The sequence below is a fragment of the Triturus cristatus genome, chromosome 7 (genome assembly GCF_964204655.1).
Source record: "Triturus cristatus chromosome 7, aTriCri1.1, whole genome shotgun sequence".
NCBI classification, from domain to species: Eukaryota; Metazoa; Chordata; class Amphibia; order Caudata; family Salamandridae; genus Triturus; species Triturus cristatus.
This window is the reverse complement of record NC_140590.1, coordinates 1,862,626,924-1,862,653,187: the sequence shown is the minus strand read 5'-3', so window position 1 is coordinate 1,862,653,187 and position 26,264 is coordinate 1,862,626,924. Positions and strand designations below refer to the sequence as shown.

The window sequence follows — 26,264 nt, the reverse complement described above, 5'->3', positions numbered from 1 at the left end:
CAGTGGTGGCCCCGCCCCTTTCTTTTGCAAGCTCGCTCGCTGTATTCAGCATTTGAATTCAGTTTGTAATTACTTTGTGTGTTGGTGCTTTACCTTCCTAGTGCAGTTATCTGCTTAGGTTTCACCCTCCGCCTGCTGCTCCTGGCACTGGACGTGTGACTCCCGTTGCGCAGCTGCATCTTTTCCCAGCTCGGCAGGCATTGCTTGATCTGAGTCCTCTGGGACCCTTGAGCTGTCCCTCCCAACCAGTCTGGATGGGGACACGCCGCAGGAATAGTGTTATCACTGCAATTCTCACCTACCTATGAACCCTGCACCAAAAGTGGCTTCCACCGGCAATGGCGCCCGTGCACCTATTCAGCACATTATTTTTATTGGTCAATCGCGCGCCATGCTGTGCATTCACTTTAACAATGCACCCTGTTTTCACTTTAACAATGCGGGCTGAATTCACTTTAACAAGGTGCCCGTGTGCCTAATCAGATCATTTCTTTCCCCTTAGACAAAGGATCAGCATGCCACGCCCCAGTTCCTTTCCGGCCTCTCGTCACAGCAGGTTGCACTTTAATGAATCTCTCTGACTTCCCACAACACTTCCCACCCCGCGCTCTGCATTCAAATAGGCGCGTTTACAACTAGGCACTAACAGCCCGAGCTGGCCCCAGCAGGGAATGAGTTAAGCCGATGCTGTTTGCAATAAAACACCCCCGGCAGCCAGGCGAGCAGAGCAGGAGATGTCATCTGGTGAGTTTTATTTACTCTCCTCGTGGAATTTATTCCCCTGCGGTTTCGGAGTACGAGTGTTTGTCTGAGAAGGGTGTTGAAGGGAGGAATGGATGTACTCCACTGTTCTCTGTTCAACATGTTTTATTGCTGTAGGTTACATACTACATGCCAGTTGAATTGGCATTTGTGTCTGCAGATTGCTCGTGGCATATTTATTTTCTTTGTCCCGAAACCGACTCCATACCACCTATCCGTTCTAACATTATTATTTAAATAGAATGAACATAAGCATTGCCGCCAGTGGTCGAACTGGGCGGGATCGGCAGGGCACAGCGTGCGCCTACTTTAATTTAATGGAAACCATTCTCCTAGGGCCCGATTCACAGAACTGACTTAAGACAAAATCCTAAACTTACTACCATTTTGGTATTCACAGAAGGCACTTACTCATATTGGTATTCACAGAAGACACTTACTCACTTCGGTATTCACAGAAGTTAGGAGTCCTAACTTTAGGACTCCTAAATGCCTTCTGTGAATACCGAAAGTCTTAAAATTAGGATTTTTCTCAATTTGGTAGTAGTATAGTTAGGACTCCTAACTTTAGGACTCCTAAATGCCTTCTGTGAATACCGAAAGTCTTAAAATTTTGATTTTTCTCAGTTTAGGAGTCCTAAAGTTAGGACTCCTAACTTTACTACTACTAAACTGAGAAAAATCCTAATTTTAAGACTTTCGGTATTCACAGAAGGCATTTAGGAGTCCTAAAGTTAGGAGTCCTAACTTTACTACTACTAAATTGAGAAAAATCCTATTTTTAAGACTTCCGGTATTCACAGAAGGCATTTAAGAGTCCTAAAGTTAGGACTCCTAACTTCTGTGAATACCGAAATGAGTAAGTGCCTTCTGTGAATACCGAAATGGTAGTAAGTTTAGGATTTTGTCTTAAGTTAGTTCTGTGAATCGGGCCCCTACTGTTTTATTTCTAAACATGCATCCCAGAGTGTCAGAAATACTCACGGCCTATAGATAAGGCTCGGCGGCGGGGAGGGCAGAGAAGGAAAAGGACTCTGTCTCTGCCTTCTTGTGTGGCCAGACAAGACAAGGACAGTGTTTACTTCTCCTGCTCTGCCTCTGTCAGCCTCCTCCCTCCCTCTTTCTTTATTTCTCTTCTTCCTTCTGTCTCTGTCTCGCTCCTCCTCACTTGCTGAAAACCGTGACTTCAAGACACGGTTCTTAGCCTCTCTTTCCTTTCCTTTATTTCATTTGTTCCCTTGTGAAAAGAATCCAAAAAATAAAAAAACTTTGGCTGGGAATGTCATAGTTTTTCTGTCATTTTTCATTTTCTCTTCCCTTTGGTTCTCTTCCCCAGATTCCAGGTCCTTGTGTTTCTTCTCTTCCTTCTGTCTCCCCGGTCGGAGGTTTGCTCTCTCCACCGCCCTCAAAAGCTTTCCAATACCCTTTAATCTTTTATGATCTAGCTCATGTCTCTTGATAAAGCTTTGGCTCTTTTAAGCTGTGGAATGACACTTCTCCTCTCACTGCAAGCCATGAAGTGGCGGAACGGGGATCAGTCACTGCTCTGGGGCCCAATAATTCACGCCTCCCTACCACTGTCTCTCACACTTCGGATTATTGTTTAACCTGATGGTTCAGCCTTGTAGCTCAAATCAGCAGCACCATTCCAACCATCTTGCTTCCTCTAGCCCTGCAAGATCATCTAGTGCTTTCCCAATTCATCCACCTTTCTCTAACCTCTTACTGATGAACATTCCTTGGTAAAGTTATCCTCTCGCTCCCAGATTCCGACTTCCTGCTCTGATTCTTGCTCAGACAGTGAGTTTTCCAGGTCTGGCACCCACACACACGGTTGTACCGTCCCAGGGGTCCTACAGCATCTTGCTAAGCATTGCCCGCAGCCACCTTCTTGTGCGGTCACCCAGTTTTCACTGCAATGCCCCGCTGGGCTGGTTAGTTGTGGTATAACGCTGCCACAGCTCCATAGGTGGCCGCCATTTTGTGGTTCTTCACACCGCTTATGGCCCGTCTACTTTCTGGCAATTCGTTGTCGTGGCGCTGTGACTGGTCATGCTGCAGTGCACAAACAATGCACCTCCTCTTCCCCAATGTGGGGTGCATTTTTTGCGTGTCGGATGGTCACTCCGATCAGGATTCTGTCTAATGATGTTCCCCGGTCCGCAGAGCAGCACTAATATACGGCTATCTTGCATCAGGTTCTCTAGCGTCCACCTCCCCCCGACCAGTTCATTTTTAATTGTGCTTCCAGGAAGATTCAGAGCGACTACTCAGTTGTTGCAACCGCACCCTTAATGAAGTGTTGGACCTGGCCAAGAGCATAGAAAGATCTTTAATATCCTGAAAGTTTCAAATCCTGCGTCACTGTCAGATTGGTGTCGAGCACAGTTCAAGAACAAGAAAATTCTACTTTGTGTGCAGTTCTCATCATAGGAAAGCCTTTTGTACAGAGATGAAATGCAAAGAAGGCTTTGACATACTGTTATTGATGAGGATCCAAGAACCATGTTAGCAACTGTACTGGTTGCCCCTCAGTGGACAAACGTTGCATGTCTTGCAAAATGTAAGGACTCTTCCAAGTGGTGTGCAGGAGAAGCAAATCTCCCTTGCATGTTAGCAACATTGATGTGGAAGCTGACTCATGCTCAAATTCCATCAGCAGTGTAGATTTGACCGTTGATTGTAATATAGTATGCACATCTGTGAAAGGTCCTACTCATCATGCCATAATTGATGATTTTTCCTTACAGTTTATGGTGGACTCTGGTTCGCCAATTACTATTCTCCATGACACAACTTTCTATGATAGATGGGGTCAAGATAAAGGTCTATCTACACCTGGTATTAATCCTAATTCATTCGGTGAGAAGCCCACGGATATCCTTATAGCAAAGATACGTTTAGGTAGGAAAACCATTACCAAAGTGAGCGTTGTCATCAAAGGTAAGAGCATTATTGGCTAGCAGGACCGAGCCAAAATGGGTCTGTACCTGGTTCAGACACTCCATTTATGCTAGGTGACTTACATGAGAAGTATGTAGACTGGAGGAACCACTGGAGACTTCTAGATAAGTACACAAAGCTCTTTAGTGAACAAGTTGGGACTGTCAAGGGTTTTGTCCACCACACCAAAACTCAAACCTAATGCTAAATCATTTCTTCACAAGGTGCAACAGATTCTTTTGTCTCAGGAAAGAGTTTAAACAAATGCTAAATGATCTATGCACCCATGGCTTCATAGAACCTTTAGAGTCATCCCAGTGGGTGGCTTCAATCATAGTCGCAAATAAAAAAATCTGGTGAAATCAGGCTCTTTGCTGACTTGAGAACCCTGAACGTTAACATTTTAGTAGACTGCCAGCCCTTCGCTAGGATACAGGAATGCTCGCTAACTTAGGCAGTGCCAAGTGGTTTTCAGTCATTGATTTGAGGTCTGCTTACCATGAGCTGGCTTTAAATGAGGCCTTTCCAGAGCTTTTGTCGCGCCCTTTGGTGCCTACCAATATCTAAGCCTGCCTTTTGGGCTGGCATCAACTTCCAGTGTCTTTCAAAAGTTTATGGATATTTTGTTTGCTGACATAAAAGGCCTACCAGGACGACATACCGGTCTTAGCCGATTCTCTAGATGAACACCATATCATTCTTGACAAGGTGTTGTCCATCCTAATGCACAGGAGCCTGACAGTCTGGAAGGATGAATGTAAATTCGCAACCAAAGAGGTAGAATACTTGGGGCACACCATATCAGAATCTGGTATTCAACCCAAATTGTGAAGGCCTTCAAAGAGGTTAACGCACATGCAGACCATGATGCGCTTCTCTCCTTAGGTCTTGCCAAATACTATGCATCGTTTGTTTCGGGATATGCTCTAGAGGTGGAACTTCTCAGGTCTTTACTTGGAAAGGTCAGACATGTATTTGGTCCGAAGAAGTACAAATCACTTTTGTAAAGGTATAATAATTAATTGTAGAACTGTTTGCGTTCAGGGAAGACTGTACCTCAATAATCACAGTGGATGCATGTTTTCAAGGGCTATTTGCTGTTCTGAGTCAAAAGGTAGGAGGTAAAAAAACAAACTCTTGCATTTGCCTCCAGATCACTCAGGAATTTTTAGGATTGATCGTAAGGCGCTGGGATGTATCTGGGCAGTTCAAAAGTTCAAGATGTATGTTTCGGGCAAGTGGTTTGAACTTCATACGGGTCATAAACCTTTAGATTTTATCTATGCAGGGGGCATTCACAACAATGTTTCAGCCAGGTTCACCAGACTTCTGTTGAAACTTCATGAGTGCACTTTCACTATTAGTCCATATTCATCATCAGATCTTTATTTCGGTAAAGATTACCATAACAGATTCAGATTCAGAGGATGAATTACATATATGTCAACATACATCAAAAGATGCTCTTCAATGATAAAATTGTATAATTTTAAAAGATAGCATTAAATGTAAAAACTCACGGGGATAAAAATAAACATAAAATTAAACTACGGAGGGTGTATAGATCTCATTCTCAATATAGGCAAACTTGCAGATACATTTCCTACATGAGCCAAGTTCTAGTGGAGATGTTTTAAGTACTCAGTTACATTAGTTGTTATATTAAGACAGTATTTCCAACATGGATTCATGGCAGTGATGGATATATCGGGGAGATGGATCAGTCATCTGTCTATCTGTCTATACAATACAGAACATTAAAAAATATTTTAAACTTTTTTTTTTACAAACAAAAAGAAAAAACTTAAAGGAATGCTAAACAATATTGCTTGCACTTTCTAATTTACTGTCAAATATAGCAGCAATATTTTAATAATTTAGACACAAATGCTGATCATAGGGTTAGGCCGGGAAAGATTCAACGCCCTTCTTCTAATTGCCCATGCAATTGCCCATGCAATTCCCAAATATTTTGCAATAGCACACACAAATAGAGGTCTTGCATCAGATTTTAGTATACGCAGAGCCACTGTGATCTCGAGAGCTACGTTCTCTACAAACAGGAGAGAGCCATCTACTCCTGGGTTTAGTGTATGCTTTGCATGCAAAAATGAAGTGAGCAATGGATTCTTGTGGAGAGGTACAGCAGGGACAGCCCTTTGTTAGACAGCCATGAATTTGTAAATTAATTAATAGGCAGGCTGCCAAATCTGAACTGAATATATAATTTTCTGTCGGCCGGCACTTTAATAATATTGAGGTAACTTTCAAGGGTGTGGTTGCGCTTAATATCGTTTAATTCCTCGATAAGTCTCCCTCGATTGCCGGCTAAAACGGCAGAGTGCTCAACCTCTTCCCAGTAGAGGATTTTAATCTGACTTTTAGTGAGGGGTGATGGAGAACCGATATCGTGTCCCACTAGACCTATGTGTGACAGGAGGCTTTTGACGTGCTTTGTCCAACCAATTTTATGCATGGAATCCAGGGCACAAATCTCTTGGAAAGTGGCAGCATACACCGATAATTCCGGGGTGGATACCAGTCAATACCAAAACAATAGGGGGCGGAGCTTCACTGTCCCTTATGGGTTTGATGCCCATGTCTAGCAATAGTGGGCGAGTGGGGGTACTCTGTGGGAGAGAAACATAATTTTTAAGGAACCTATTCTCCAGGGATATCAGTTTGTTGGCTTTTACCATCCCCCAAAGCTCAGCACCATAAAGGGCACTGCTCACGGCCTTACAACTATACAATTTTAATGCCGGAGCAACAGGCTTAGTGTTTGGAGAGGCGGTGTTCTTTACGCAACCGGGGAAAGTTTGAGGAAGACCTTATTAAGATGGTGGTTCCAGGCCATATCCTCAGAAAGTTTAACTCAGAGGTAATCGAAGGAGCTGACTCTCTCCAGTGGAACGTCATTTAGAAACAGATTACCCTTAAAAGATTTATGGGGATTTAGGAGCATGAGCTTGGTTTTTGCTGTATTGATTTCAAGCCCCCTCCCATCGCAGAAGAGCTTGAGGTGGTCTAATAGGTTCTGCAAGCCCTTTGGGGTCTTTGAGATGAGAAGCGTGTCGTCTGCGAATAGGAGGGTAGGTATTTATTGCTTTGCTAGGGTCGGGGCATCCGCTTGGATGGCAGATAAGGCCTCTGCTATACGATTGATATACAATGAGAAAAGGGTTGTGGCCAGAACACATCCTTGGCGGACTCCCCGCTGCACAATGATGGGGTTGGTGACCTGTCTCTTGCTACCCCACCTGACCCTGGCAAAATTCTCATTGTGAAGCCTAATTAGGAGTGAAAGCATACCTGCGGGCATGCCCATCTCCCTAAGTACCCGCCATAAATTCTCCCTGGGAACAAGGTCAAATGCAGTTTTTAAGTCAATAAATGCAATATACAGACTCCCTTTACCCAACAGGACCACCTTCCAGTAAAGCATATAGAGTCGAAAAACCTGATCGACTGTGCCTGTTTTTCGTCTGAAGCCCGCTTGGAGGGAGGATAGAATGGCATTTTCCTCCATCCAGACCATGATTTTTGATAGAAGTGAGCAACCAACGACTTTCTGAACACAGTTGATCAGGCTGATCGGCCGGTAGTTTGCAGGCATTGACCTATCGCCCTTCTTAAAAATAGGAACGACTTCCGCTCCTTTCCAAGATACAGGGATGCTCCCTCCTCCCGCGATGTCATTAGCAAGGGTTAATATGTATGTGGGCCAGTTTTCCCTATCTGACTTAAAAAGATCTCCTGGGATGCCGTCAGGGCCAGGAGCCTTGGCGGGAACAATTGCATGCAGTAAGGCCGATATTTCCTCTCTAGTAAATAATAGGTCATATGAAGGTTGCACTGGATCGGGAGCTAATGCTTCTGTAGCTTGTGCTAAGGGAAATAAGTAGAGAGAACCGAAGTGTTCCTGCCACTGACGGGGGGAATATTATTGACTAGGGGCGGGGGCCTTTCGTGAATGCCTTTGCCCGCAATTGACCAAAACATGCGGGCATCGGGCCTCGAGGGAGACTCTCCTAGTTCTACCCTCCTCCTTTCGTCCCAATCCCTCTTGGCCTTCGTTTGGGCTAGTTTGTACTGCTTCCTCAGTTCTTGAATTGTTGGAATGTCCCCGTGCCGTAAGGCAAGGGTCAGCCATCTTTTTAGGGTTCTGCACTCTCTTGAGAACCAGGAGGTTACGTTTTTAGTCTTTGCTTTTTTCGACCTTGGGTTATGTTGGTAAATGATAAATGATGTTAATCATGTGCCTGGCGGGAAGAGTGTCAGAGCAGACTGCCTCTTCCGGGTGCCATTGCCAGAGTTTGATGAGAAAAACGGCAATGATGACAAAGAATGTGTTGCTTCTACTGATGTTGCTCATGCTTTGCAAGATGGTGATTTCATTTTTACTGCTGATAAATGGCTAAAAGCATGTCAGCAGGATGAGGCGCTGAAACAAGTTGCCACATACTTGTTAAAGGTTGACCTGTTGTTAGATCCTTACAGGGTGAGGACAGGGACATATGTACAGGTGTCCAGCAAACTCTCAATGGTTGATGGGCTGATTTTGAGAGGTGATTTATATATCCCCTCCCCATCCCCTCCAGAATGCACCCTTCCATCATTTTCAAAGCACATCAGAGGCATCTAGGCACAACTAAGACATGCATGCGCATCAAAGAACACTACCTGTGGCCTGACTTAGACAGCCAGGTGAAGTTGCCAGTGGACTAGTGTCTGGAGGGCCTACTTTCAGGCAAGCATTGCCAGTTAAACAAAGCACCTCTGCATCCAGTTCTAATTCTTGAATCGCCTTGGGACAAATTTGGTCTTGACAATTCAGGACCTAATATTAGCTTGCCTGGGGAAATAAGGTGTGCCATTCTTTTAGTTGACCATTTTTCAAACTGGTTATATTTTTCTTTTGTGAACTCCTCCTCTACTGACACAGCTATTAAATTCTAGCTACTAGGGACTTAGAAGGCCAAAGTGTGTGCCAATTGGAACCTTTTGCCCTTTTTTTAGGGAAAGAGCACTGGCGCCTGGTTAGCAGGGACATAGTATACATCAGTCGAAAAACATCTGTGCCAGCAGCAAAAAGTGGGGATGACCATAACAAAAAGGGTCACTTTCCTACACCGCCCTATGCTGCATACGCTCTCTGTGGACCCAGGAATGGGTGCGAGCCGTCACCCAGTAGCTCAACATCCTTACTATCCATGCAGGCCTAAAGGGTGTCCCTATTCGAGCCTCGCATCAACTGTTCCATCTTTTTACCGCTACGGAGTGGTGGCTACCGCCATGTTGGCACCATCTCATTGCAAAGGGAGATTCTCTTCTTTTCTTTTCTTTGCCCTGACTGCTCTTCCTCTCAGGCTGCGCACTGTGCTCCAGACAGCGGAGTGTGCAGGAATTGATTCTGCCTCGCCTGTGTCCGCTGGATGTCTACATGAAGCCATGTCTGCCATGCTCACCCATTAATCCCCCGGGGTGAGAGTGGAGCAGCATAAAGGGAAGCCTTACTCTGTCAGCACCACGCTCCACTCGGGCAATCTTGTGTTTTGTAGGTTTGTTTTGGTTGTTTTTTACTGCAGTTGAAGTGAACAGTTTGTAGCCAAGAAAGCACACTGGCCACTATTCCCACCTATTGTATATCCTGTCCTCCATATTTTAGTGATTAAATGCGTCAGTTGCTGCGCTCAATACAAGAAGTAAGAGGGCTGTCTTATCTTCATCCCTTTAGAGGAGGGGCTCCTCCGGGTCTGCTACGGATGCTTTGATTCATCTTGGGGGTCTAAATCTGGGTATTCTTGAAGAAGATGTGAGCTCTTGAAGCATCCTCTGTCCCAGGATCTGCAGAGGACAGAAGTGAGGTGTGGACTTGTTAGCCTGTATCTTGGAGTCTGTGTTTTTCTTTCCAGAAATAGAGTGCTATTATCATGCTATCGTGAGTCTGTGACAACTTGATTGAAGGGAAGACCTTATCATGTCTGCGGTGTCCACTGCATCCTGATATTGTATTAACCGATTCAACAACTGTCATAATACAATACACTCCATTCATTTGGAAATTCAACATTTTTTTTGTCTTCTACAGAATCTGTTCTCATCCCCACTAAGGTAGAAGTGGGTTTGCTGGATTGTGCTGATGGAGGTGGATTTGACGGCAGCCCTAATGTTGGCCCTGATAAAGGTATTTTTGCTTTGCTCAAAGGCTGGGTGTGTCACCCACACGTCCCTGTTCTGCCCGATTACCCATCTGTCTTCTGTTACATCTCTGCGACTGGCAGAGGTTTGATTTCTCCTGTTCTAACAAAATACACAAGTTTGTTATGTTTGTGATATTCCAAAGAGAGCAAAGTGCACATCTCGCCTTGACGGGTGCCCCAATTTGATCATTTCCTGGTTGCTTTCGTTAGTCCATTCTCGCTGTTGAGATCCTCCTAAATTCAAGGCTCTTAATTGTTCTCCCTGTACTGCTGAACTATAATCCATTACAACTTGTGACTTCCACGAAGTAGAACCGATGAACAATTTATTATGTGGCATCAATGCCACCAGCAACCTTCCTGCCAGATTGGTAAAGTAAGTATCATTACGATGGATAAGGTCAGGCTCTCACTGCATAAGAACAATAACTTGCAGAAAGCTCAGCTGGCTAGTACACTGCATAAGAACAATAGCCCGCAGATAGCTCAGCTGGCCAGTACATTGCATACGAACATTAACCTGCAGAAAGCTCAGCTTGCTAGTACACTGCATAAAAACAGTAACCTGCAGAAAGCTCAGCTGACCAGTACACAGCATAAGAACAAAATGCAAAAAGCTCAGCTGGCCAGTACACTGCATAAGAACAATAACCTGTAGAAAGCTCAGCTGTCCAGTACAGTGCATTAGAAAGAACAATCTGCAGAAAGCTCAGCTGGCCAGTACTCTGCATAAGAACAATAACCTGCAGAAAGCTCAGCTGGCCCTGCATGCGAACAATAACCTGCAGAAAGCTCAGCTGGCCAGTACACTGCATAAGAACAATAACCGTCACAAAGCTCAGCTGACCAGTACACTGCATAAGAACAACCCACAGAAAGCTCAGCTGGCCAGTACACTGCATGCAAATAATAACCTGCAGAAAGCTCAGCTGACCAGTACACTGCAAAAGAACAATAACCCGCGGAAAGCTCAGCTGGCTAGTACACTGCTTAAGAAAAGTTAACTGTAGGAAGCTCAGCTGGTCTGTACACTGCATAAGAACAACCTGCAGAAAGCTCAGCTGACCAGTACACTGCATAAGAAAAATAACCTACAGAAAACTTAGCTGACCAGTGCACTGAATTGGAACAATAACCAGCAGAAAGCTCAGCTGGCCAGTACACTGCATGCAAACAATAACCCGCAGAAGGCTCAGCTGACCAGTATACTGCATAGGAACATTAATTAATCTGCAGAAAGCTCAGCTGGCATGTACACTACATAGGAACAGTAATCCGGGGAAAACTTGGCTGGCCAGTACACTGCGTAAGAAAAGTAACCTGCAGAAAGCTCAGCTGGCCAGTACACTGCATAAGAACAGTAACCTGCAGAAAGCTCAGCTGGCTAGTACACTGCTTAAGAACAATAACCTACAGGAAGCTCGGCTAACCAGTACCATTATTTCAGAGATCAGTGTACACTGAGGACTCGTCCAGGGGGTGTCTGTGCTGGAAGCACTAAAGCATTGGTAATCTGTCTTCTATGCTCTACTAGAGATTGCACCACACCGATTTGGCCCTTTTAAGAGATTGCAATCTTGGAAAGGTAATAGTCCTTGTGTGATGGGCTAGCCCTTTTTGTCCTTTACAGGACGAGAGCACTCAGAGAGCTAGGGGCAGCAACCCCACATGCGTTTTCTAACAGAGTGCTCTGAACTCTCACATCTCAGCCAATCACTCTGCTCTTTTTTTTTTAATCACATTTTTAGGTCTCGCCTGGCTATTGCATAAGCGATCGCTCAGCGAGACTTATGTAGGGGCTTCCGAAAATGCTCCCTAAGGCTTCCCAGGCGGATCGGGTGGTGGTTACGCGCTCAACCACGCACGTTCCATTTGCCACCAGCTACTTCCTGCGCGTGCGCCACCTCACGCATTCAGAGAGATTTAGTGAGGGGCACAAGACCTTAGGAATGCGGTTTATGGGCAGTGCATGTGAGGCATTCAAGCGCGAAGCTGGCATCTGGCATCGGACTTGAAAGCAACAGACTGCTTTCGCCTGAACTTTCGTTATAACTCACACCCCATATGCTCGTTCCCTCCCACCCTTCCTTTGATGTCCGCATTTCTTGGTGTTTACAAACCACGCCACACACTGCCGCACGCCGCACACTGCTGCGCACACTGCTGCATTACACACGGCTGCACGCCGCACACTGCTGCACGCCTCACACTGCTGCACGCCTCACACTGCTGCACGCCTCACACTGCTGCACGCCACACTGCTGCACGCCACACACTGCTGCACGCCACACACTGCTGCACGCCACACACTGCTGCACGCCACACACTGCTGCACGCCTCACACTGCTGCACGCCACACACTGCTACACGCCACACACTGCTGCACGCCACACACTGCTGCACGCCGCTGCATGTCGCACACTGCTGCATTTCGCACACTGCTGCATGTCGCACACTGCTGCATGCCGCACACCGCTACACGCCACACACCGCTGCACGCCACACACCGCTGCACGCCACACACCGCTGCACGCCACACACCGCTGCACGCCACACACTGCTGCACGCCTCACACTGCTGCACGCCACACACTGCTGAACGCCTGTGAGACCGGCCTTGTGGCGTGGACCCTCCCGACCAGCAAGCATCCCTGCCACCGCACCTGATCCCCGGTATCACAGACTTCTGGCCACCATGGCCCAACAAACCCGATGGCCGGCCGTGGCCCCAGCAAAACCCACGACACTACCACGCATGCCCGGCCAAGGGAGAGAGAAACCCCCAAGCCAGACCAGGAGACGCCGTCTCGATCACACCCCTGATCTCCTCCCCAAGGAGGGTTTCGATCGGCCACCAGGCCCCCGGTGAGCGGGCGCCTCGCATGCTGGGCGTCTGGAGTCCCTCCCAGACCAACCTGAACAGATCAAAGGGCCGAGCGGCAGGAAATCCCGACACCCCGCCCCCAGGCACCAAGACCCCTCTCCGCGAGGACTCCGGACTTCAAAGAGGAGGGGGGAGTATAACAAGGGGTGCTGAAGGGACAGGCGCAGAGAAGACCTGGACCTACGAGAGCCCTGCTGACCTGGTCGCGGCTCGACCGATCTCTGAACCCAAGGACGCTACCCGAACTCTGAAACCATCTGAGCCCTGCTGTCGCGGCTCCCCGAACTCTGAACCATCTGAGCCCTGCTGACGCTGTCGCGGCTCCCCGAACTCCGAAACCATCTGAGCCCTGCTGATGCTGTCGCGGCTCCCCGAACTCTGAACCATCTGAGCCCTGCTGACGCTGTCTCGGCTCCCTGAACTCTGAACCACCTGAGCCCTGCTGACGCTGTCGCGGCTCCCCGAACTCTGAACCATCTGAGCCCTGCTGACGCCGTCGCGGCTCCCGAGAATCTGAAACCACCTATGCCTGCTGAGAGACTCGCGGCGCTCCCATCCAGGAGAATCGGCGGAGATTGCCGAGTGAACCCGAATCCCCCAGCTCAAGGATTGAGAGCTGTGCGAAGGATACTCAACAGAGACACTGAACTTAAAGACTGTCCCGCTACCCCCATACCCCTATCACGAAACCACCGCCGCTTGTGGCATTGATTCAACAGCTGCATCTCGGATCATAAAGATCCCCTGAAACTATCGATAAAGTATACTGTCTGACCAAGAACTACTGTGTGGTGTCCCTCTGTCAAATAGTGTAAGCTCAGCGAGTACGATCCTAGGAACGAAACCCTTCCAGGAAGGGCCTCCCCGCCATTGCTCAGCCTAACTCTGGGAGAGGTGGGTCAAAGGGTGGTCAGGAACGTATTCCGAAGCCCCCGGAGAACGCCCTTCCAACATTTGGTGGCAGACGACGGGATCCGAGCTGACACCTAGAGATCGTACAGTGAACGGCTGACGCACTACCAAAAGGAGATGGAAGGAGAAACCACCATGAGTACCGCAGGAACCAACACCAGCCCGAGGTTCCGAGAGGACCGGTTGGAATATTATACGCATCGAGAACTAAAACAGTTCTGCAAAGACCTTGGAATCGCTACCACCTGATTAAGCACTAAAGAAGATTTCCAGGAAGCATTGAGAACCTGGGTCGAGGCAGGAGCTTCCCTGCCCCCGACCGAAGGAGGCGCCCGAGAAAAAGAGCCGCCAAACGAACCACGAAGCATCCCGGGAAGGAGCAACGCCCCAGAGGGGGGCCTATCCCCGGAAGAGCTAGCGGACCGAGAGAGGGGCCGCAACCACGAACTAGAACTAGCCAAACTAAAAATAGAGGGAGAGCTAAAATTGGCCGAAAAGAAGTTAGCCGTAGAACAATTACGCTTACAAGGGGAACTCGAGGAAAAGAAACGCCAGCGAGAACACGAAGAAAGAAAACTCCAACTAGAACACGAACGCAGCCTAAAAGAGATCGAACTCCAGGCCAAAAGTGAGGAGTCCAGAACCACGGGAAACCAACCGACCTCCTCCGCCGTAGAACCAAAGGTCCACATCCCCAAGGATGTGGTGAAGGAATACTACAAAAACGACGACTTCCAGCAGTGGTTCAAGGCCTACGAAGTCGCCATGACCTCCCACCGAGTTCCGCAGAAGGATTGGGGGGCTGGCTTGTGGGGCCGGTTCCTGAGCGAGGGGAGAGATACCCTGCTGGACCTGCCCTCCACGGTGCTGAATTCCTACAGCCACATGAAAGAGGCCCTATTAGCCAGATATGGACTCACCCACGAGATGTACCGGCAACGGTTTCGAGACTGCAAAAAGATACCCGGTACTACGTGGGTAGAATACGTGAACTTTTACAGCAGGGCCTTGGACGGGTGGATCAAGGGCAGCAAGGTCTCCACCTTTGAGGAACTGTTTGACCTAATAGCATGGGAACACTTATACGCAAATTGCTTTGTGGAACTACGCTAGCACCTCCTGGACAGCAAGCTCACTGACCCTCGGAAACTGGCGGTCGAAGCTGACCGATGGGTGAACACCCGGGCCTCCCGGGGTCCCGTGGGGGACTACGGTTGCCACAGTCAGGGACCCCCCCCCCCGCCAGAGGGGCGGAGGGAACCAAGGCCGAACGAGGGAATCCCAGGTGGGCTCCCCGCATAGTCCCCCCAGGGGCCAACCCCCGCACTTTCCAGCCCCACCTCCGGCCAGCACAGGGCCCCCGGGGAGGCAGGGACCCCGAGTCAAGATCACTTGTTTCCGCTGCCAACAGACCGGACACTATGCCAGTGACCCCCAGTGTCCCATGTACCAACGACCCGCAGCGACAGCCCCTCCAGCCCGACAAATGGCCTCCGTAGCCCTAGGAGAAGAGATGGAAGACTCCGAAGAGTGGGAACCAGCAGCCATGGCCCTGGTCTCCCTAGGAGACCGAGAAATGGTTCCCGGAACACCCCTACCTGCCAACACAGAAAAATACCGACAACAAGTGACGGTCAAAGGCCACCGAGTAGAGGCCCTCCACGACACCGGGACGAGTGTCACAGCAGTCCACTGCCACCTGGTATCCGAAGACCAGATCCTGCCCGACGCCTTCTGTCCAGTCATATCGTCGGACAACTCCGAGAGCCTCTGCCGGATGGCCCTGGTACCCTTCGAATGGGGGGGAGTCACTGGCAAATTGAGAGTGGCAGTCCGAACATCCCAGCCAGTAGACTGCCTCCTGGGCAACGACCTCGAGAGCTCCCTGTGGGGACAAGTGGAACGAAGAGCCCATCTGGAGATGATGGGCCTACCCGAGTGGGTATGCGCCACCACGCGATCCATGGCTGCCCGATCGCCTTCCCCCGAGGGAGTTGAGGCCGTACCCCTGAACCCAGTCGCCGTCCCCGAGGACAGGGACGTGCTACCCGAGCCCGACGACCCTCTTCCGGAAGAAGAACGCGTTCCCACTGACGGGTCAGTGCATTCAGACCCCGTGCAACCGACCGAGCTCGGGGACCTACCCGAGATGGCCCATTGGCACTGCGAGGGAGGACCCTCCCGAGAAGAGTTCTGCAGGGAACAAGCCACCTGCCCTTCCCTCGTTGGACCCCGGCAGCAGGCCGAAGCCCAGGCAGCAGGCGACCAGTCCGTAACCTACTGGGTATATTGGGAAAACGGCCTCCTGTACAGCGAACAGAAGTCGGCCGAGCTGGGATCAGCCCGGGTACTGGTGGTACCCCTGCGCTTCCGAGGTTTCCTCCTAGGCCTAGCTCATGATGTACCCCTGGCGGGACACTTAGGCCAGGACAAAACCTATCATTGCCTGGTGACCCACTTCTATTGGCCCAAAATGCGAGCGAATGTAGAGGCCCACTGCAAGTCATGTCTCACGTGCCAGGCCAGCGGAAAAAGTGGTGGGAAGCGCCAGGCTCCGCTACAACCCTTCCCCATTGTTAGTACCCCGTTTGAGCGGGTGGGGATTGAGATCGTGGGACCCCTGGATCCCAGGACCGCCCAGGGCCACCAGTTCATCCTTGTCCTGGTGGACCATGCCACCCGCTACCCAGAGGCCATTCCCCTCCGCACCGTGATGGCCCCTGTGGTGGGCCGGGCCTTGATGGGGGATCTTCTCCCGCGTGGGGTTTCCTCGTGAAGTCGTGAGTGATCGTGGCACGAACTTTATCTCCAAGTACATGAGGTCCCTATGGCAACAATGCGGGGTGTCGTACAAATTCACCACCCCCTACCACCCCCAAGGCAATGGCCTAGTTGAGCGATTTAACCGGACCCTGAAAGGGATGATCATGGGCCTCGAAGAACCCCTTCGCCAGAGATGGGACGTCCTCCTCCCCTGCCTCCTGTTCGCCTACCGGGAAGTTCCCCAAAAATCTCTGGGGTTCAGCCCGTTTGAATTACTCTACGGACACCCCGTCCGGGGACCCCTGAGCCTGGTCAAGGAGGGCTGGGAGACGGCTCCCCGAGGAACCCCTCCCGATGTATTCCGCTATATCCTGGCGCTCAGCAACCAGACCCGGAAGTTCCGGGAGCTCGCTGAGGCAAACCTCGAGGCTAGCCAAGAAGAGATGAAGCGCTGGTATGACCAGAATGCCACGCTGGTCGAGTTTCAGCCGGGCCGACAGGTCTGGGTAATGGCCCCGGTGAGACCCTGCGCCCTCCAAGACAAATGGACTGGACCCTTCAAGGTGGTCGAGCGGAAGAGTCAAGTCACGTATCTAGTTGATGTTCAGTTTCCTCGGAACCCCCTCCGGGTCCTCCACGTGAACCGTCTCAAACCCCACTTCGTGAGGACGGAGTTGAGTTGGCTCCTGGCCACCGACGATGGGACTGAAGAAGACACAGAGCCCCTTCCGGACCCCCTGTGTGCTAAAGAGAGAGATGGCTCCGTAGAGGGGGTGAAACTTTCGTCCACCCTCACCCCACAACAGTCCGACGACTGCCGCCAGCTATTGAGACAATTCACAGACCTCTTCTCCCTCACCCCTAGGGTCACCGACTGGTGTGTCCACGACGTAGACACCGGAGACAGCCCGCCGGTAAGACACCGAGCCTACCGAGTCCCTGACCGGATCCGGACCTGCATCCAGACCGAAGTAGCCAAGATGTTAGCCCTAGGGGTGATTGAACCCTCCGACAGCCCATGGGCCAGCCCGGTAGTACTGGTCCCGAAAGCAGCAGCCCCTGTTGTCGCCCCCGAGCTGAGATTCGGTGTGGACTACCGGGGACTCAATGCGGTCACCCGAACGGACGCTCACCCTATCCCCCGCGCGGACGAGCTCATCGACCGCCTCGGGGCCGCTAGCTACCTCAGCACCTTCGACCTGACCTGCGGATACTGGCAAATTGCGCTCACTGAGGGAGCCAAGGAGCGGTCCGCCTTCTCCACCCCGGATGGGCACTACCGCTTCAGAGTTAAGCCTTTTGGGATGAAAAATGCCCCGGCCACCTTCCAGCGACTGGTGAACAGGGTCCTGGCCGGGCTAGAGGGGTTCAGCGCAGCGTACCTAGACGACATAGCAGTATTCAGCTCCCAATGGACCGAACACCTCCAGCACCTCCGACAAGTACTGATGGCCCTGCGCCAGGCAGGCCTAACCATCAAAGCCAGCAAATGTCAAATTGGACAAGGCTCAGTGATCTATCTGGGACACCAGGTGGGGAGCGGGCAGGTGGCCCCCCTCCAGCCGAAGATCGACGCCATCTTGTCCTGGGAACCCCCCACGACCCAAACGGAGGTCTGGGCATTCCTGGGCCTCACCGGTTACTACCAGAGGTTTATTAAAAACTATGGCAGCATCGCAGGCCCCTTCACAGAGTTAACCTCCAAAAAGCACCCGAAGAAAGTACAGTGGACTCCCCCGTGCCAAAAAGCGTTCGACACCTTGAAAGCCGCTATATGTACTGCTCCGGTACTCAAAGCCCCCGACTACTCTCAGGAATTTGTGGTCCAGACGGACGCTTCGGAGCACGGCATCGGGGCAGTCCTCTCACAGTTCAACGACAAAGGCATAGATCAGCCCATAGCCTTCATCAGCCGAAGGTTACTACCTCTGGAACAACGGTGGAGCACCATTGAAAGAGAGGCCTTCGCAGTAGTCTGGGCCCTCAAAAAGCTGCAGCCCTACTTGTTCGGAACCCACTTCCGAGTTCAAACGGACCATCGACCCTTACGGTGGCTGATGCAAATGAGAGGAGAAAACCCCAAGCTGCTACGATGGTCAATCTCCCTCCAGGGGATGGACTTCACTGTGGAGCATCGCCCCGGGACTGACCACGCTAACGCTGACTGCCTGTCCCGATTCTTCCGCTTCAGCGAGGAGAACCCCCAAGTGGATGGGTAGTTCTCCCCGCCTTTCAGCTGGGGGGGGCACGTGTGAGACCGGCCTTGTGGCGTGGACCCTCCCGACCAGCAAGCATCCCTGCCACCGCACCTGATCCCCGGTATCACAGACTTCCGGCCACCATGGCCCAACAAACCCGATGGCCGGCCGGGGCCCCAGCAAAACCCATGACACTACCACGCATGCCCGGCCAAGGGAGAGAGAAACCCCCAAGCCAGACCGGGAGACGCCGTCTCGATCACACCCCTGATCTCCTCCCCAAGGAGGGTTTCGATCGGCCACCAGGCCCCCGGTGAGCGGGCGCCTCGCATGCTGCGCGTCTGGAGTCTCTCCCAGACCAACCTGAACAGATCAAAGGGCCGAGCGGCAGGAAATCCCGACACCCCGCCCCCAGGCACCAAGACCCCTCTCCGCGAGGACTCCGGACTTCAAAGAGGAGGGGGAGTATAACAAGGGGTGCTGAAGGGACAGGCGCAGAGAAGACCTGGACCTACGAGAGCCCTGCTGACCTGGTCGCGGCTTGACCGATCTCTAAACCCAAGGACGCTACCCGAACTCTGAAACCATCTGAGCCCTGCTGACGCTGTCGCGGCTCCCCGAACTCTGAACCATCTGAGCCCTGCTGACGCTGTCGCGGCTCCCCGAACTCCAAAACCATCTGAGCCCTGCTGACGCTGTCGCGGCTCCCCGAACTCTGAACCACCTGAGCCCTGCTGACGCTGTCGCGGCTCCCCGAACTCTGAACCACCTGAGCCCTGCTGACGCTGTCGCGGCTCCCCGAACTCTGAACCATCTGAGCCCTGCTGACGCCGTCGCGGCTCCCGAGAATCTGAAACCACCTGTGCCTGCTGAGAGACTCGCGGCGCTCCCATCCAGGAGAATCGGCGGAGATGCACGCAGCACGACACTGCTGCACGCCGCACACTGCTGCACGCCGCACACTGCTGCACGCCGCACAGTGCTGCACGCCGCTGCACGCCACACAGTGCTGCATGCCTCACACTGCTACATGCCGCACACTGCTGCACGCCGCACACTGCTGCACGCCGCACACTACCGCACGCCACACACTGCTGCATTACACACAGCACACTGCTGCACGCCGCACACTACTGCACGCCTCAAACTGCTGCACGCCGCACACTGCTGCACGCCGCACACTGCTGCACGCCGCACACTGCTGCACGCCGCACACTGCTGCACCCCACACACTGCTGCACGACACACACTGCTGCACGACACACACTGCTGCACGACACACACTGCTGCACGACACACACTGCTGCACAGTGCTGCATTACTCACTGCTGCATGCTGCACGCCGCTGTACGCCACACAGTGCTGCATGCCTCACACTGCTGCACGCCACACACTGCTGCACGCCGCACACTGCTGCACGCCTCACACTGCTGCACGCCTCACACTGCTGCACGCCTCACACTGCTGCACGCCTCACACTGCTGCACGCCTCACACTGCTGCACGCCTCACACTGCTGCACGCCTCACACTGCTGCACGCCGCACACTGCTGCATGCCTCACACTGCTGCACGCCTCACACCAACACGCCACACTGCTGCATTACACACTGCTGCACGCCACACACTGCTGCACGCCGCACACTGCTGCACGCCGCACACTGCTGCACGCCGCACACTGCTGCACGCCGCACACTGCTGCACGCCGCACACTGCTGCACGCCGCACACTGCTGCACGCCTCACACTGCTGCACGCCTCACACTGCTGCACGCCTCACACTGCTGCACGCCGCACACTACTGTACGCCGCACACTACCGCACGCCACACTGCTGCATTACACACTGCTGCACGCCGCACACTGCTGCGCGCCGCGCACTGCTGCGCGCCGCTGCGCGCCGCGCACTGCTGCGCGCCGCACACTGCTACACGCCGCACACTGCTGCACCCCACACACTGCTGCACGCCGCACACTGCTGCACGCCGCACACTGCTGCACGCCTCACACTGCTGCACGCCGCACACTGCTGCACTCCACACACTGCTTTTATGCGAGTTTATGCTACTGACATTGTAAATGACAATGCCTTTTATTTGTTTTAAAACCAAAACATAAATAAAAGGCATTGTAATTTTACAATGCCAATAGCTCAAACTCTTATAAATGTGAGACCTATTGCATTGCAAATGCTTGTTATTGAAGTTTTCAAGGCAGTACAGATCTATAGTAGTATTATTTCCATACTTTAACAATGTACATTCGTATTTATCATCTCTAAGAATAGGTCATGATATTGTTTTGCATACGAAATACAATAAACAGTGTTGATGAAAAGACTGGTATGAAATACCTGTGACTATGGTTTTTACATTTTACAACGACAAAAAATATTTTGGAGCAAGATGCTCAACCACTCCCCCCTCCCGCCTAAGAACTTGCTTGAAGGTCCAGTCAGAGTGTTGCACAAAGTATATGTGAAGGAGGGCCAAAGTGCCGTGGGGAAGGTGAGAGGGAAAGGGGGGAGAAAGGGAAGAAAAGAGAAAGGGGCAATAGTTGAATAACAGTTTCATTTTAAGCAATACCTTCAACTGCAGTATTTATACGTATGCGGTGGCCCAGTCCATGTTCACGCTAATCAGTAGTAGTGTCAGCTTTGAATTGTTCCAACAGATGGGCCCATTCCAGTGAAATGTTGGTTTTTTTTAAGCTCTCTATATTACTCCCTTTGAAGGGCTTCTCTTTCTGCTGTGGCCCATTGTATTACCTCCTCCACCCCCCCCCCCCCCCCACCTCCCCCCCAAACCTTCTCTTTTCGGTGCCGAGTGGGATTTCCAATGTTGCGTAAGCATTCTTTTGGCCAACATTAGGGAGAGAACAGTAAAACTGTGTAGTACTGCGGCTTTCCATGGTAGAAAGGATAGTCCCAACAGACGCACTTCTATAGTAGACCAAAATGTTCTTTCGGACAGATGTAATAAACTGTCAGTAACTTCCCGCCAATACTCCTGCAAGGAGGGGCATGACCATAGCATGTGAATCAAATCCGCTTCAGGTCTGTGGCAACGGGGGTAGTCTGAGGAAGCCAACAAGTAGATTGTATGGACCTTATATGGTGTCAGATATGCCCTATGTAGCAATGACAGCTATATACATTTGAATCGAGCATTGCGAGTTAATCGTTTGGGATGTGCAAGGATAGTTGCCCATTCCTTGTCCGTAAGGGCACATGCAATATCCGTTTCCCATTTCTGCAGAAGAGGCAACAGCGGAATTTCTGAATGTTCTCTCAGGCCCCTTATAACCATCTAACTAAATGGCTTGCAACAATTGGAATGTGGGGTCTCACGTTCCTCAACGAGCCAATGCTTATGGACAAAGTGTAGGATACTGGCATGGGTAAAAAATAGTTTGTATGATCTGTAATAAGTGCGTACGAGCTCAGTGTGAGGCATTAAAGCCCCATCATTAAATAAGGAGCCTACAGTCGTGATTCCACCCTCTTCCCAGCGTGCCAGTCTGTGGGCTGATAAAGGTCCTTGCAGTGTTGGAAGACCGCAGAGAGGAATGTTCGGGGCATATGGGGTGGGTGTATTGGTGTATCTCAGTGCGACTTTCCGATAGTGGAGTGCTACCTGAAGAAGTACGGGGATTTCTTTTGGTCTTCCCGGTTCTGAGGGTAGAGATTGCAGTGTTCCAAGTTGTAATTGTGCAGGTGTGTACCCAATTTCGAATAAGTTATGACCAGCAAGCCAATATGCCAGCCACGGTAATTGACCAACTATATAATACGCCTTAAAATCCGGGGCTCCCATACCCCCCTTAGTCGTAGGTAGTTGCAGTTTAGTGAGGGTAATCCAGCGGCGCCCCACTCCCCATATCAAGTTTATCAACACAGAATTTAACATCCTGAATACCCATGCTGGAACCACCACTGGGAGGTTGACAAAGTAATATTGGAGCCTCTATAGCATCACCATTTTATCTATTGCAAGGCGTCCTGCAGTAGACAGTGGTAATTTAATCCAAAAGGCCCTGTGATTTTAGAGAGTTAATCGTACAATCAGGTTACCTTCCAATGTGACACGGGCTTTCCTATAGATCTGAATGCCCAGATATTTAAAGGTGATCGGTTCGACCCTAAGGTGCTCTGCCCCAAATTGCAGGGTGGGTAGGGTATATGTATCATAAAAGGTGTATGCTATGGATTTCGAGGCGTTCAACTGTAGCCCCGACAGTGAGCCGAAGAGGGTCGCCAATGGTTGTAGGTCCATTCGCATGTCTTTAAGGTATCACAGCATGTCATCAGCATATAAAGATACTGAATGTACATGTCGCTTTTGGATCGATCCCATACCCTGAATATACCAAGTTATGAGATTGTACAGTTTAACCACCGATGCCATTAGAGATCAATATGCAGTAAAGAAATTTCCACCCACAGGGCCCCATAAGGTCCCGTCCATGTGCGGACCCACAGACCAACATCAAGTGTGTTAAAGAAACAATTTCCCAATTCTCGGTCAATCAAGTCAACATCGTTCGACCAAACTTTAAACTTTAACTTAACCAAAAAGAGAATCCTTTGTAACTATGATGTAACAAGTGGCTTCGCTAATGGGATAGACAACTGACATAGTATAGGTTTGTGGCATTCTAGTGATGAACAACTCCGCACGGTACAGACCGGGCCACAGATTAGTACAGCATTGTATGTTGTAATCTCCCTGCCATTATTTGCTACTGATTCCAAGCATCACCAGCAAATGGAGCGTTGTTTTGACCTATACTTCGTGAGAGCAATGACTGCCATCGGCTGCCCCAGTTTCCACCCAGAGGCCCCTGGTAGGGGTGCCAATACCGAAGTACATAGTAAACGGAACAAAAGCACATCCCATATCCCCAGTAAGGCAACATTTCTACAAGTCTCAACCCAGCAGGTCCTTCCTCAGCTGCGTAGACAAGGATGGGAACAATGCAACACTGCCCACAGAGTCAGAATCCAATGTCGCCTCCCTCGAGGGGCTGGAGCTGCTCGGAGGGCAGGTGATTCATAAGGCGGAGTGCTTCTTATCTACCCTCCAAGAGTATTTTGGGTGCCGGGGTTCCTGATGTGTCTTCTTGTGTGGTGAGTCCTCTTCTACGTTGAAGTTGGGATCTTTGAGATTTCGGCTGATATCTCTCCTGGCGACCACTTCCACCTGAATCAGGGAAGTTTCTGTCCAACCACTCCCAGGCACCCTCTGGCATTTCAGAGAAATGGGAGCGCTGATTGTGGAGGATTTTCAGCTTGGCTGGAAACAAGAGAGCAAATATTAGGCCGACGGTGCGCACTTGCGATTTGACCCCAGGAATGAAGAGCGTTTCCGCTGAACTTCCACGGTGTAATATGGAATAATTAAAATTTTGGCATTGTCAAGCAGAAGAGGGCCATTGTTTCAGGCAGTTTGCAGGAGCAAGTCACGGTCCCTAAAGTTCAGGATTCTGGCTATTATCGTCCGTGGATTAGTGTTGGGAATGGGTTTTTTGGCAGGTGCTCTATGTGCGCGTTCTACTGTGAATAAGGCCGATAGTCCCGTGGGAGCCAACTTTGTTCGTAGCCATTCCTCTATGAATAGTGGTGGTCGCTGACCTTCTGTTCCTCAAGGAGGTCCACTATACGCAAGTTGTTTTGTCGGGACAACCCTTCTGCATCGTCTGCCTGGGCCTGTAGCGTATCAATTTGTTTGCCGCATATGTGAGATCTGTGCTTCATGCTCCTTCATTTTGGCATTGTGAGGTCCAACGTTGTCTCAGTGGATTATACTCGATCTGATTGCTTTCTGCGGGCATCTTGTAGCAAATTGAGTTCAGTGGAAATTATTCCCAGTTGCTGTGCAGTGGCTGACCGGGACTCCCATATTTCTTGGAGTATCATGTCAGGTTTATCTGCTGGAGAGTGGGACATATCGCCGTCACAAAATGCATAGAAGAGGCCTCAGAGGGTGTAGAGCGTGACCAAGCTCTCGCCTACGACGCTTCGGATTTAGCTTTCGTACGTCCCATTGTCCGTGATGGGTCTGACAAGGTAGTAATAACACACTGAGAAATTGGATGGCTCACTCACAGGTAGTTTAACGGATTGAGGGCCTTAGCTGATCTAATCTATCCTTTGTGGCTTTAATCACGATTCCTTGCGTCGTCAATCGGGTATAGTTTCATGCAAAGCGTATGCCCTTGTTGGGAGAGAGTTTTTTAGAATTGACTGCGAGTCCTGCCGTCGTCCACGGCTCTTTTTTTTGATAAACAAGTTTTTATTGTTTTAGGTCGTACAACATAAGAAACTTTCGGGCCCTTCGAACCACCACCACACAGCAATACAGCATGAAACGCACCATAGTCCTGCCCTCCCCCTGAACCCCCCCTCCCCCGCTAAACAACCCTTTCATGGTATGTTGCCCAGCCATTTCCCCCAGACTTTTCGGTACTTCTTGGGGCAACCCCGTGCCCGGTAAAGAGTTCGCTCCTGCGCCGCACACCAATCCACCCCGGTGCTCCACTTGGCCAAGCTAGGCGGTTGCGGCTGTTTCCATGCCGCTGCAATGTCTCGCTTCGCTACCATTAAGGCCGTCATGAGGAATAACTTCTCCGGGCGTGTGCCATCCAGGCCGTCAGTGATGCCCAGTGGGGTGTGTCTAGGGTCATGTGGCACCTCCCACCCCAGGACCTCCGTGAGTTCAGACTCTATGCCCCTCCAGTACCCCTCCAGCTCCGGGCAAGACCACACCATGTGAATGAAGTCGGCCGGCTCAGAGCCACAATGGGGACAAGCCGCGTCGGCAGAGAGGCCCGCGCGGTGTAGGCGAGCCGGTGTGAGATAAGCGTTGTGCAGGTAGTAAATTTGGATAAGCCGCAATTTGGCAGAGGCCGTCACCAGTCGGGGGGCCATAAGGGAATCCCGCCAGTCGGCCTCATCCAAGGGACCCACCCACCCCTCCCATCGTTCCTTAAGGCCTTCCAGGGATGTAGGGGTGCAGTTGATGAGGGAGCGGTAGATCCTGGAAATGCCCCCCTCCCCAGGTTACCCATCATGACGTGAGCCTCCGGGGGGCTGTGGTCTGGCAATCCAACATCCAGTGAGGTGTAGGTGCGTATGGCATGGCGTATTTGAAGGTATTTATAGAATTAGGAGGAGTGGAGGGAGAAGCGCGCCTGCAGCTCTGAATATGAGCACATACGTCCGTCCCCCCGCCAGACATCTCTCAGCTGGGAAATGCCGAGTAGGTCCCACGATTTAAAGCCCTCTAGTTCCGCAACCTCCCGCAACCATGTCCCATGCCACAGGGGAGTGACGCGGGTCAGCCTCCCAGTCAATCGGGTGTGGCGGAGCGCCGCTCGCCAGGCCAGGAATATTGCTTTGGTAATGTCCGGGCAAGAGGCGGGGATGGAGGCGCCATACAGGCGGTCCTGAATACAGGAGAAACCCAGGTCCCCCAGTTCCACCCTATAGGCCGGGTCGGACCATCCCCCCCCCAAACCAGTTATGAATGACCAGGAGGCGGGTGGCCAGGTAGTAGAGGTAGAGATTGGACATGCCCAGACACCCATCAAAGGTGGGCAGGCGG

General features: G+C 51.0%; 1 protein-coding gene across 3 annotated transcripts in view; it reads left to right on the top strand.

Moving 5' to 3' along the window:
* Nucleotides 1-26,264, top strand: part of LOC146813512 (uncharacterized) — a 451,939-nt gene that overhangs the window by 161,977 nt on the left and 263,698 nt on the right. For all 3 annotated transcript variants that reach the window (XM_085620293.1, XM_085620295.1, XM_085620294.1), the window contains exon 7: nucleotides 9,797-9,892. In XM_085620293.1, the coding sequence (XP_085476419.1) occupies nucleotides 9,797-9,892 (96 nt within the window). The remainder of the gene's footprint in view (nucleotides 1-9,796; nucleotides 9,893-26,264) is intronic.